Source organism: Diabrotica virgifera, chromosome 5, assembly GCF_917563875.1.
Source record: "Diabrotica virgifera virgifera chromosome 5, PGI_DIABVI_V3a".
Taxonomy (NCBI): Eukaryota; Metazoa; Arthropoda; class Insecta; order Coleoptera; family Chrysomelidae; genus Diabrotica; species Diabrotica virgifera.
Window position 1 is genome coordinate 75,275,907 of NC_065447.1, and position 13,373 is coordinate 75,289,279.

Genomic DNA, 13,373 nt, shown 5'->3' on the forward strand with positions numbered 1-13,373 from the left:
AAAAAGGATATACAGACGAGAATAACAAAGGCGCAACACGCATTCAACGCTTTAAACAGAATTTGGCAAACAAACGAAATATCGGAAACAACAAAAATTAAAATCTTTAATAGTTGTATGAAAAGTGTACTGCTCTATGGAGCAGAAACATGGAAACAGGACGAAAATACAACTAAAAAACTACAAAAATTTGTAAACAAATCTCTAAGAAAAATCCTGAAAATATACTGGCCAAACAAAATAACTAATACAGAACTATGGGAAAGGACAAAGCAAACTAACATATCTACTACAGTCAAGGAAAAAAAATGGAAATGGATCGGCCACACTTTGAGGAAAAACCAAAGCAGCATAGCAAGACAAGCACTTGAATACCAACTAGAGGGGAAAAGAAAGAGGGGCAGACCAGACAACAGCTGGAAAAGAACAACAACGAGAGAACTCGAAAAAATTGGACTAAGATGGGCCGAAGTCAAAAAGAGAGCAAAAGATAGAAGAGAATGGAGGGAATTAGTTCACAATTTATCCAGAGAATAAAAACAAAAGAAGATGCGCTGTCCCGGCCAGACAGCAATCTTACACTTTTGACCAAGAAACGCATAAGCGCCCAATACTCCACAAGGAGGGATGTAACGAGAGAGAGAGAGAGAGAGAGAGAGAGAGAGAGAGAGAGAGAGAGAGAGAGAGAGAGAGAGAGAGAGAGAATTCCTTTCAATATTAAGTACACTATATTCTTTTGTAGCCTTCTAATTAAATAAATTATGCTAAGGAATCAAGCATTAATGACCATTTTTTTTAAATGAAATATGTTGAGTATACAATATGAAACAGTGCATAAAACTTCCAATGAATTTTTATTTTCGGAAATTTATAAGAGGGTGGCCACTTTTTGCCGCTCAGTGTATATATACCTATTATATAATTTTTAATTTATAATTAAACTTTTTAAAATATAATAGTCTATAAATGTATAATTTAGACACTGGATCTTATTTACATCTTTATATAGACAAAACAAAATATTGTTATTCACTTCTACAACACAAAACGTGTCCTATCATCTTTGTCAGTCAAAGTATGAGCTTATATCTGAACATTTTATAACACAAATATAATCTTCATATAAACTTTAAAAAACAATTTTGTTTTGGCACAATAATATTTAAACAGCCTTAAATTGAAAATAATCTATAAATGGATTCGATAAATCGTTTCATATACAATGAAGGTGCGAATAATAAATAGAATATAAACTAAAAAGAAACAGCTATAGTAGGACTAGCCGTCTAAGAGACTCATTAACATTCAGCTCAGCGGGGTGCTATTGTTCAAGGTGTTAAATTACATAAACAAGGTATCTTTCATAAAACAGGTAGATCCCTTGTTTATGGAATTCCACACCTCGAACAAAAGCACTCAGCTGAGCTGAATATTAATGAGTCTCTTAGATATCTGGTACTACTATACTACATATGATTAGATTTACGGCATATCGAAAATTTTAAGGACCAGTTGTTCGAACGCTAATCAAAAGTGGAATCAACTGATCATTATCAAATATTTAATTACTGTCAACGTCATATTTAGTTACTGTCAATATTAACTTTGATTGGGTTACTTAAAACATAATTGATTACAATTATTTGATTAGTTAATCAATTATGTTAATAATTGTTGTGTTAATTAATAATTAATTAATCAATCAATTAAGTTAATTATCCTAATGTTAATAACATAGTTGATTACAATCAACTGATTGACGTACGAACAACGGATTTTGTTATTTGATGGTTGTTAAGGGGACTTGATTATAATCAACTTCTTGATTAGCATTCGAACAACCTGCCCTTAGTTTGTTAACGAATGTACAAACAAATAATCAACCGGTGAGTAATTTGGAGTATTATTAATTACTACAAAGTATGAAGCAACAACTGATAATATCAATCAAAACAAAAAATATTGTCATATGAAATGATTGGCTCCAATATAGGCCATAGGCACATACAGACAAAATTAAAACAGTTTTAAATAAGTGTATACATCTAAAAAATTATCACACGATTTTGGCACATTAATTTAGGCATGTTTTCACTTGGTAGTTATAAAATGTATTGCATTGAATATTTGATGAATTTAGTATAAATTCTAAAATCCAAAGTAAAGTAACCACAAATCTTGTAATATACAATTATAATAAACAAAACGATATTGTATACAAGCATAATACATTTTAGACCGAATTTAAAAATTTTACACATTACTTTCTAACCTGTCAAATGATTGATACCCTTTTCATCAAACGGAGCTGAAGAAAACATAGGAATATAGAGGAAGGTAGCAAAGCAAACCCACAACCGATGCATATGTAAATATTTCGAATGTAATGCTCAGATGCTAAAAGAAAACTCAAATTTTTTGAGAGAAAAATCACCAGAAGGATCTTTGGACACTATTACGACCCGAATATAGTTCTTCCACTCAATATTTTCCCATTCATGAAATTATTCACGAATTACTTTTTAAACTAGGTCTCTTTTACTCACAGAAAAAAATATCGCAAAATTAAACAACTTATCCATAGAAACCACAATAAGTTAAACAAGGATAAACAATGGGGCTTTTCATTCACAGTCATTTGTTTCGAGCTTCTGCCATGTGTCGTCTAATATTAATATATCTACGTCATACGTCTTTGGTTTGTATCATTGGTAGGTATATGCCAATAACGTATGACGTAGATATATTAATATTAGACGACACATGACAGAAGCTCGAAACAAATGACAATCGATGAAAAGCCCTATACGGCATGCCTTTGATACCCTGTTGACTATGAATTTTGACGTTTATCATTTTCAGTGACAGTGACATTAGCGCATGTGTTATGTTTATTGGAATTTATAACTTATATGGTGTTTATTTTATAAAGTTATTATATGTTGTGTTAAATATATTATAACATAGTTAAATATAAATGTACAATATAACTTTATAAAATACGTCCACCGATAATAGATATTTCCTAATTATTACATTGACAGTACGTATCATAATGATATTACACATCGACGTACGTGTATTAATGTTTTGACTTAACTTGTTTGAAAATGAATCATGACGATTGGTCAAAGATAAAAAGGAACAACTGTACTAATCAATACCGAATGAGAACAAATGCCGAGGTCAAACAGATGTAGGGCTACTGACGTAGATCCAACCTCTAAGATGGACAGGCCATGTCCGTAAACTCCCTAAATAACCGCCTTACCAAGTTAATCTAGGTGGAAGCTCCGACAGGGGGAAGGCCCTTGGATGGAGAGGAAATAATGATAATTATGAGAAGTATAAAAATCAAAGACGAGTAGTTAAAAAGACAATAAAAAATGCTATAAGATACAAAAGTGGGTAGAGTTTGCACATAAAATGGAGAGCGACAGCAGAGAAAATGATAAGTTACTATCCAGGGTGATTCATTAAGAAAGTCCAATCTCTAAGTTGTAGATTCTAGACATCAAAATATTAAGATTTAACCCAAATCACTTAAATAAAATGTGCCCCGTTACTGAGTTACGGGGTGTTTTATTTATTTAAAAATTTAATAGCTATTTTTACCCAGTGCTTTAAAACTATTTGACATATCCTTGCCATACTTTGCAGAAAGTGTTCTTACGGTACATCCTATTAAATTATGACAAATAAACCTTTCTAGCTACTACCAGAGGCATACGACAGGGGACAGTGAATGGTTTACTCTTCCCAAATTATACGCCACTGGCGAAATCGCTATTTTAGCACAATATTTCGATTCTACAATACTTTATAGGTAAATGACATACTCTCTATTCGTAACGATAAAGTCATTAGTTTTCGAGATATTTGAAGTTGAAAATGAAACGACACAGCTATTTTGATTAATGTATTGCGCTCCTTCATTTATAACTTCAAATATCTCGAAAACTAATCATTTTATCGTCACGAATGAAAATTTTATTATTTACATAGAAAGTATTGTAGAATCTAAAACTTATGCTAAAATAGCAATTCCATCAGTGGCATAGAATTTGGGAAGGGTCAACCATTCACTTTCCCCTGTACGCCTCTGGTAGTAGCCAGAAAAGTTTATTTAACATAAATTAGTAGGGTGTACATGTAACTACACTTTTTGACAAGTATCATAAGGAATTTTCAAATACTTTTAAAGTATTGGATACAAAATTTTTTTAAATTTTTAAATCAAACATTCCTATTACATAAATGTTAACTACAGTCGCAAAAATCAAAGAATGCCCATGAACGAACATATAAAACACGCTGTATTTTCCTGTCAACATGTCGCAAAGAAAATTGCCCAGCGTAAGTACATGTAATAATAATTATTACATGTACCTGTGCTGGCCAATTTTTTACACACAGGAAAATACAGCGTGTTTTATATGTTCGTTCATGGGTATTCTTTCATTTTTTTTACTGTATTTGTATCCAGTACTTTAAAATTATTTGATATATCCTTATCATACTTGGCATAAAATGGAGATACTGTACACCCTACTAAAATATGTTAAATAAACCTTTCTGTCTACTACCAGAGGCGTACGACAGGGGAAAGTGAATGGTTGACCCTTCCCACATTCTACGCCACTGGCGGAATTACTAGTTTAGTGCAATTTCTCGATTCTCCAATACTTTCTATGTAAATAATATACCCTTCATTCGTACCGATAAAATAATTAGTTTTCGAGATATTTGAAGTTAAAAATGAAGGAGCACAGCACAAAATAGCTGTGCCGTTTCATTTTCAACTTCAAATATCTCCAAAACTAATGGCTTTAACGTTACGAATGAAGAGTGTATTATTCACATAGAAAGTATTGGAGAATCTAAATATTGCACAAAAATGGCAATTGGATGCCTTCACATATCTGGGCACAGAAATCAATCAGAAGAATTCCGTAAGTAACGAAATTAATGCTCCAGTGTGAATCGCACATATCTACTACGCTAATAAAAGATTGATAACATCAAAATTATTAGACAAAAACCAAAATCACTATCTACAGACATTGATTAGACCCGTAGTGACCTATGGTTGTGAAACCTGGGTAATGACAAACAAAGATGAGGCCCAAGTCAGGACATTCGAGAGAGAGAGAGAGAGAGAGAGAGAGCGAGAGAGAGAGAGAGAGAGATACTGAGAAAAGTATATGGCCCGGAGCAAGAGGAAGACGGGAAGACGGCACATGGAGAATCAGGAGAAGAGACGAGGTTAATGAATTAAATGAAGAGTATGATATTGTAAGATTTGTTAATTAAGTCAGACACTGTCATGGCTGGGATATGTTCAGAGACAAGAAGATACAAAGACAGCAAATGGAAGTTACAATGGAAGCCGATAGGAAGGCGAAGAAAAGAAAGGTCCAGAACGAGATGGTTGGATGACCTGCTGAAATCCATATGAGTATAAGACAATGGAGAAGAACAAGAGAGATCTGAATGGAACGACATAGCCATATAGGCAAAGACCCATCCAGAGTTATGATGCCAAAAGAAGAAGAAGAAGAATATTTTTTAAAATAAAGTTTATAAATCATATTAGGCGCCTCCAATATATGAACGAAACTGGTCATATCACGCACCAAAGTGTAAAGTGAGAAACACATGATATACGAAATCAAAGTCAAAGTCAAAACACAAAATTTTTAGAACATTTTCCTTCGAATCGGCAACAACATATCTGCAACAAAAGGGATTATTATGTTGATGATGAAAAGAAGAAATGAAGATATTGATGGAGAATTTACCAAAGGTGCCAAATGCAATCAAAATATTTTAAATGGTATTATAGAAAGTCTGCGATTATGAGGCTAAAATCATATTATACATTTATCGTTTTATGTATTATCCTTTAAAAACGAAAAATTAAATATCAATCAGTTATAGTCCAAGTAATGAAGCTTAAAATAGGACAAAACCTCTCAAGTTTTACCGAATGGATCGATTTGCTTGAAAATTTGAGCATAAGTTGTGGATAGTCCAAGGATCAAAATCTATATGATACCGAAAGGCGCTTTTACCATGGGGGTGGTTGCCACCCTATCTCGAGGGTGGAAATTTTTATTTTATTTTTCCCGCAACTGTTGGTAAAAACAGTAATTCTAAGCAAAAACCTTTCTATACATTTTTTTGATAAAATTAACAGTTTTCGATTTATTTGCTATCGAAAGTGTTAGTTTTATATCGAAAAAATCAATGTTTTTAATCAGTTTTCTGCTAATAACTCAACAAGTCTTCGATTTATCAAAACAACTTTGCTTAGCAAAAATGTACCATTTAAAAAAATAAACAAAACTGTTTTTTTTTATTTTTCTTTAAGACCAATAGCAATCGATTTATGTTGACCGCAAAAGTTGGTAAAAACATTTATTCTAAGCAAAAAACGAAGTTTTCGTTTTATCAAAACAACTTTGCTTAACAAAAAAAATGTACCTTTTGAAAAAATAAACAAAAAAGTTTTTTTATTTTCTTTAAGACCAATAGTAATCGAGCTATACTTTATTATATGTTAGCTCTTCTTCGTCAAATGCTAAATATTGTAGTTTCAAAGTCAAAAGACGGGAAATCTATGCAATTTTCGAGGATAATTTGTTCAAACTAATTTAAAGTATTTAAAAATATCTATCTCCAGAAATAAAAAAAATAGTCTCTAGCTCAAAAATTAAATGACTTATAATAAAAAGCATGTCAGTCTCTATTTTTTTTTTCAGCGAAAAAGTGATTGGAAACTTGCCCCTACTTACCACCCTAATTAAAATTATTAATTGATCTTATTTGGTCTTCTTTATGTATGCATTAATAATAGGTTATAGAGGCTTGACCGTCTTAGAATAATAAATAAAAAAAATGGAGTTAAAAGCGAATAACGAATTTTTGTAGTTTGGTAAAAAATGCCTTTTTCTTCAGAATAGAAAGATTAGCATCAGAGATACGAAAAAATATTTAAATATAAAATTGTAGCTTATTTAATTCCCAAGAACTTGGTTTGCATAAATTTTTTCCACAGCAAAAATTGAGTGAGCTATTGACAATTAAAACTTATAACATGCAAAAAACCCTTTTCCAACCATTTCAAAATCACCTCTTTTTGCGACTGAGGATTTTAAAAGGATTTAATATTAATAGCCTTATAGATCTTGTAAAAACCTACAAAATTATTTTTTACCCAATTTTCTAGGATAAAAAATAAAAAAGTTACGATTAGAAAATCAATATATTTTTTTGAAAAAAAAAGAAGAAATCCAATTGGAAGCATAATAGTGTAAGTTAGCGGTGTTTTTAGTCATTGGCCTTATTCAAACTTCTTTATTTATGTACATATTATTAATAGATTTCAGAAGTTTGACTGGCTTAGAATGATTAGTTTTTAAAAAACTGGAGTTAAAAGCAAATAACGAATTTTTGTAGTTTGGTAAAAAATGCCATTTTCTTCAGAATAGAAAGATTAGCATCAGAGATACGAAAAAATGTTTAAATATGAAATTGTAGGTCATTTAATTCCCAAGAACTTGGTTTGAAAAAATTTTTTCTACGCCAAAAATTGAGTGAATCGTAAATGAGTATAATATAGAAAAATATTGATTTTTTCGATATAAAACTAACACTTTCGGTAGCGAATAAATCGAAAACTATTAATTTTATCAAAAAAATGTATAAATTATTTTTTGGCTAAAATTAATGTTTTTATCAACTTTTGCGGTCAAAATATAATAAAAAATGTCCACCCCCGAGATGGGGTGGCAACCACCCCCATGGTAAAAGCGCCTTTCGGCATCATATAGATTTTGATCTTTGGACTATCCACTACTTATTCTCAAATTTTGAGGCAAATCGATCTATTCTGTAAAAATTGCGAGGTGAAAAGCTTCGGTTCCTGGACTATTAGTGATTTAGCTAAATTTTTGAAAAGTAGAGATAATAATTTAAATTATCTGCTTTATACTTTTGAGCAAGTGAAATTATTTAATTTTATCTGTATAGCTACGAAATTTTCCTATCTACATATAAATCTATTGTATTTAAAGTTCTTTTTAAAAATAAAACTATATAAAAAATGAATTATTTTAAGTATTTAGTATAAAAATAAAGAAATGTATTCTAGAAAAGTTATCAGACTTTCGAAATTTTTGTTTTCGTTATTTAACGACCACGATAATTTTTCAGAGCCGTGGTTTGGAAAACAGGACCTTCTTCTTTGAAGCTGTAATGGACCGCGTTTCCACCAGCTAGGATGGCCCCCCACATGCCGTATGTTCCATAGTCGTAGATTGTGTGGTTGCAGTTGGCCAGTATGGTCATGTCCAAACCAGGGGAGCTGCTGTGATGTTTTCCAGTTATATAGGCATTTTTCTTGTAATTAAAATTATCCCAACACCATTTTGAATCATCACTGACGAAAATAAATATTGGATTGGAAAATTTGCTTTCATATAATTGCATTGCCGATTGGAAGAAACTTTTATCGACAGTACTTGAATTATATTTTCTTTTGACATAGCTAATGTAGTCAGTTCTTCTTACATGAACTCCTATAAAAGTTCCAACAGGTGTTTTTACGTACTTAACAGCTGCATGTAATATTTTTTGACTTTTTTCTACGAGACTCTTTTTAATACTAAACTCATGAATAATATCTTGGCCCCAGTTTAATAATAATGAAGGTTGCATGATGTATTTCGGCAAAATAACACTTTGATTAGTAAAATTCCATGCTTCTAAAAAATAATCGATATTAGACTGTTCAGGTGTCATGACATAAAAATCCCTTTGTACTAGACAGTGACCGATTTCATCCAAAGTTGGCACAGATAATTTATCAAACACTGAGTCCAACTTCAGCTTAATACACCGAGGAATGTACGGATCCAAGCCGGTTTCTCTAGCTAAAGCAAAAACTGCCGTGTATTCCCATATTTGATTACCTAGTCTACCACCTTGTTCCACTGTAATAATTCCATTTTCCGGACACTTTCCCGGCTTTAAAGGCTTCTTTTTTCGAATATCGTTTACACACAGGCTTTGTTCCAAATCCAAGTAAGTCCTTATAACGTTTGGATTGGTGTTTGTTTCAAATAGAGGGAAAAAAAACAAATGAACACAAGATATAATGCACAATGCTAAAACGATACCTTTAAATAATATATTGCGGTTATTACTGAACATGTTTGCTTACGTTTGATGATCTGAAGCACTTTTTCTAACTCTAAATATAAGCATTTTACTAGGCGATTGCCTACAATATCTCACCCTAGACTGAAGCTACTACATTCTTTCTGTTTAATTTTATATTGATTTTTGGTTTAAATTACCAAGCATGCGCTTGTGTCAATAATATGAAAAGAATTAAACACATAAAATTCTCTCGAAAACAACCTAAACTCATATTTATTTTTTAAATGTCTGTAAATAATAAAATAAATAAGCGTATTTATAAAAATAATATCCAAATTTTAATTCAACGAATTTAAATTCAATGTTGGCAGACCTGCTTTGACGACGAACGCGCAAACTTCAGAAGCAACTTCAAAGAATTTTATTATTATTTTCATGGAAGGAAACATTGAAGCTTGTAAAACTATAATATTTCTTAAAAATACTGTTTTCTTTATCGAATTATAATATTCTAAATAAGTTTGTTACTTTCTCTACTGCTATTATCATTTTTAAGATGGTAATAAAAATTGTCTGATACAGTTTAATGCCAATTTTCTAGGCTATTTGAATTTGGCGCCTGGAATAAACATCTTATTGACAGATAGAGGGCAATAACATGGGGAAGGTAATTTGCGTTGTTTTTGACTGGTGGTTGAGTGTTGTGTGAGTGAGGTGATTGGGATAAATTCCGGCTTCTTTACTGTAGAGGTCTAGCCTTAAAATCACAAATTTGTATTCCTGTAGAAACAAATGAACTTAGCGGGAAATGGCTGACGAACAGGTCTGTCTGATAAAATTTCATTACAAATTACAAACCCTTACACGTATTTTAAGTACTGCATCCAGTAATAATTACCGCAATGTTACAATGTTTATCACGTTAGTTACGTCCCTTACTTTACTATTGTCCTAATCGAGACTATTTCTCATAAATATGAAATAAAATGAACAAATGTAAACACAAGGGTGTACTGAACACTGTAGGACAATAAAAATTTTATAGGGATATTTCATAGGCGTATCCCGAAGGATATTTTCTAATTTGTAAATTACATTTAAGATAAAGTCATTTATTACCAGGCAGTTTCATAATAAATCACAATTGAAAAATTGTTGGCTTATGTTAAAATTTTTCAAGTTGTTTGGGGTTTTCTCTGTTATAAAGAATTTATCTTGATTTAAAACAATTTATGTTATTTATTTGACACTAATTGCCTTTATCATACAATATTTGGATTTTGGAATGAACTCTACTATTTTTACCTATGTTTCAGGAGATAAGACAATTGGAACTCCTTTGCAAACAATTGTATGAATCCCAAGACACTAGTGTAAGAGCTGAAGCTGAAAAAACTTTGGTAGTATTTCAATCGGGCCCTGATGCACTTACTAAATGCCAAGTTCTTCTGGATAGAGGGGACTCTTGTTATGCACAGTTACTGGCTGCTACCACCTTGACAAAACTAGTGTCCCGGAGTGCACAAGGCTTAAGTTTACAGCAGAGAGTGGATATTAGGAACTATGTTTTGAATTATTTAGCAACTAGGCCGAAACTTCCTAATTTTGTTCTTCAGGCATTAGTTACGTTATTTGCTAGAATAACAAAGCTGGGATGGTTTGATTCACACAAGGATGAGTTTGTGTTTAGGAATGTTGTCGCTGACATAGGAAAGTTTTTACAAGTGAGTTTTTATGTATTGATATATTTTATTGTCATAGTTATAGTTACCCCTATGTTATGGCCTATCTTAACCAACAAACTGTCAACACTGATGGAATGGCCCCGTCCCATTCAAGCAGTGAAGCAAGATTGCCTGCAACATACAAGAGAGAGGTCTGAGAGAGACAGAGAATTTTTCAGGTAAAATTTGCTACAACTACCACCAGAGTTGCCAGATGTGATTTTATAAATCACCTAGTAGTCAAATGTAGAGAACAGTAAACAAAAATTATACTACTTATCAACAGAGGGCACTGAAAATAATTCATAGGTCCTATCTTCTTCGATTATATGAGAGTATAATATACAGTTCTATGTGTACATTCACAAATTTAATTTCCCATGACCCCTTAAAATCTTCCATAATTTTCACCCTAAAAATCTTCCAACCATTTCTGCTTAGAGAAGTTCCCCTATACGCTTTAAAATTACCCCAAAATTGTGGGAGAATGATGGAAAAGATGGCGATTATCTTCCCTCCTTTACCTGCTATCTTCTATCTCATCCTGAAGTCATTAAATTCGCTTCATGGCGATTCCATCAGAGTTGACAGTTCGTTGATCTTAACCCATTCATGGACATGACTACATATGCAGACGCTTACAAAGGAACATGACTGTTTTCATAGGAAGATGTGTCCTTGAATGTGTTAAACACAATTAATGATTTTGTTTACCTATTCCATTTGTTTTCTCCTGTTTTTTATTACTTTCTTTTGCTGTATTAACTTGGTACCTAATTAAGTTTGTTATAGGTTGTTTTAATACATTGCCCGCCACATGCCTTTCTCAAAAAGTTTCATGGGGTGCCACACCAAAAAAGTTGTTCAACTCTTGGATGCCATGTCAGACAGATATGACTGACGGAAATTTTTACAGTGAGGTCAGTCATATATGACTGACACGATAGCTTTTGAATACCCTTATATCACTCAAAATTACGTGAGAGTATATGGGTTTTTATAGTATAGGCAATTTTGTTGTTGTGGCGTCCAGTGATGCTTCATTAAAACATTGGTGGCGCTCTAAGCAAAAATAATGAAAAATTAAAAGAAATAGTTTTTATTTTTACCATTCAAAAGTGAAACAAAAACAGGAAAATATAGAATTATTATGTATGAATATTTTTAAAGTGGTCCACGCACATAGTGTGATCAACCACATAGGTTGATCAGGACAACCACAGCAACAAGTCATTACATTTTCACCTTCTTTCTGGCTTCCGATCTTCCTAGAGAACCAATCAAATACCTGTAACAAGGCTTGCAAATACGTCGAATTTTTTTGTCTTTGGTCAATGCATGTCCTGTTTTTTCATGGGTTCTTCTCTTGGTTCTATAACTAATATTTGTTGAACCAGCTGTTATCTGAACCTTCGTATTTGCATCTTATTTTTTTTGAAACCAATTTCATTACCAGATAAGCATTGACTACACTAATGCCAAGGAGATATTCCATGGCCAGCTTCCTGAACCACTTTATGCCTTTTCTTAAAGTTGTCGCATAAGAAGACATTTGGTCACATATGTCACGATAAATCGTCACGTGAATGTGAATGACATGGCCTCTACCAAAATAAGTTTTTGGGCAGGCTACGTCAGTCACAATTGGATGACGATTTTAAATAAACAAAACTAATGTTTTTTATTATGCAATAATTTTTTGCTGAAAACATGATAATCTAGAAGTAAAAACTTTTCGAACTTTATTAGAAAATGCCTATGGCCCCCCAGTGAAACAATGTTGTTACTCATATATGACCGACATGGCCTACAGCAAAAAGTATCTGTCAGTCAATTTTGGGTGACGTGGCAGGCAATGTGTTAAATTGACATTTTCCATTTATTTTATTTTGCAGTATGTGGTTTTGTAGGCCTGGAATCTGGGATTATTTGTAACTTAGGGACCGTTGAAGTATTAAGTAATGCAGGTTGGGCGGGGGGGGGGGGGCAAAAATTTTCAAAAATTGTGTTACGTAATAGGTTAAAGCCCATTACAGTGCGTTATGTAGGGGGGCTACAAAACTATCTATTATAAAATCAATAGTATGTTACGGATGTAATATGATGTTTATATAGGATGATTATACGGATGATGATTATAAAATCAATAGTATGTCAAAGAGTGATGACAGACAACATAAAAAGAAAGTTGGAAGTCTTTGAAAGAAAAGTTCTATGGAAGATATTTGGACCGATTAACGAAAACAGAGTATGGAGATCAAAGTACAACCATGAACTCTTCCAACTGTTCAAAGACACTGATCTCAAAATTCGTTAAACTTAAGATACTTCAATGGGCTGGTCATGCAGTGAGAATGGAGGGCTAAAGACTGCCAAAAAGAGCCCTAGATAGTAAAATGCAGTGCGCAAGACCAAACGGAAGGCCACAGAAATAGTCGAAGAAATGAAACTGAAAAAATGGCAAAACCTCGCAATTTTTTCGTC

General features: G+C 32.4%; 2 protein-coding genes across 3 annotated transcripts in view; one reads left to right on the plus strand and one right to left on the minus strand.

The window, feature by feature from the left end:
- Positions 1-6,540: 6,540 nt before the first annotated feature.
- Positions 6,541-9,293, minus strand: LOC114326684 (galactoside 2-alpha-L-fucosyltransferase SEC1-like). The gene has a single exon (XM_028275094.2). It carries the CDS (start codon positions 9,214-9,216, stop codon positions 8,194-8,196), a length of 1,023 nt encoding a protein of 340 aa, XP_028130895.2. The 5' UTR covers positions 9,217-9,293; the 3' UTR covers positions 6,541-8,193.
- Positions 9,294-9,807: 514 nt separating this feature from the next.
- LOC114326683 (exportin-7) overlaps positions 9,808-13,373 on the plus strand; it is a 141,738-nt gene continuing 138,172 nt past the window's right edge. For both annotated transcript variants that reach the window (XM_028275091.2, XM_028275092.2), the window contains exons 1-2: positions 9,808-9,988; positions 10,482-10,889. In XM_028275091.2, coding sequence (XP_028130892.1) covers positions 9,974-9,988; positions 10,482-10,889 — 423 coding nt within the window. In that variant the 5' untranslated portion in view covers positions 9,808-9,973. The remainder of the gene's footprint in view (positions 9,989-10,481; positions 10,890-13,373) is intronic.

Coding starts and splice junctions, on each gene's coding strand:
- LOC114326684 (XM_028275094.2), bottom strand. CDS start 9,216: ATGTTCAGTAATAACCGCAATATATTATTTAAAGGTATCGTTTTAGCA.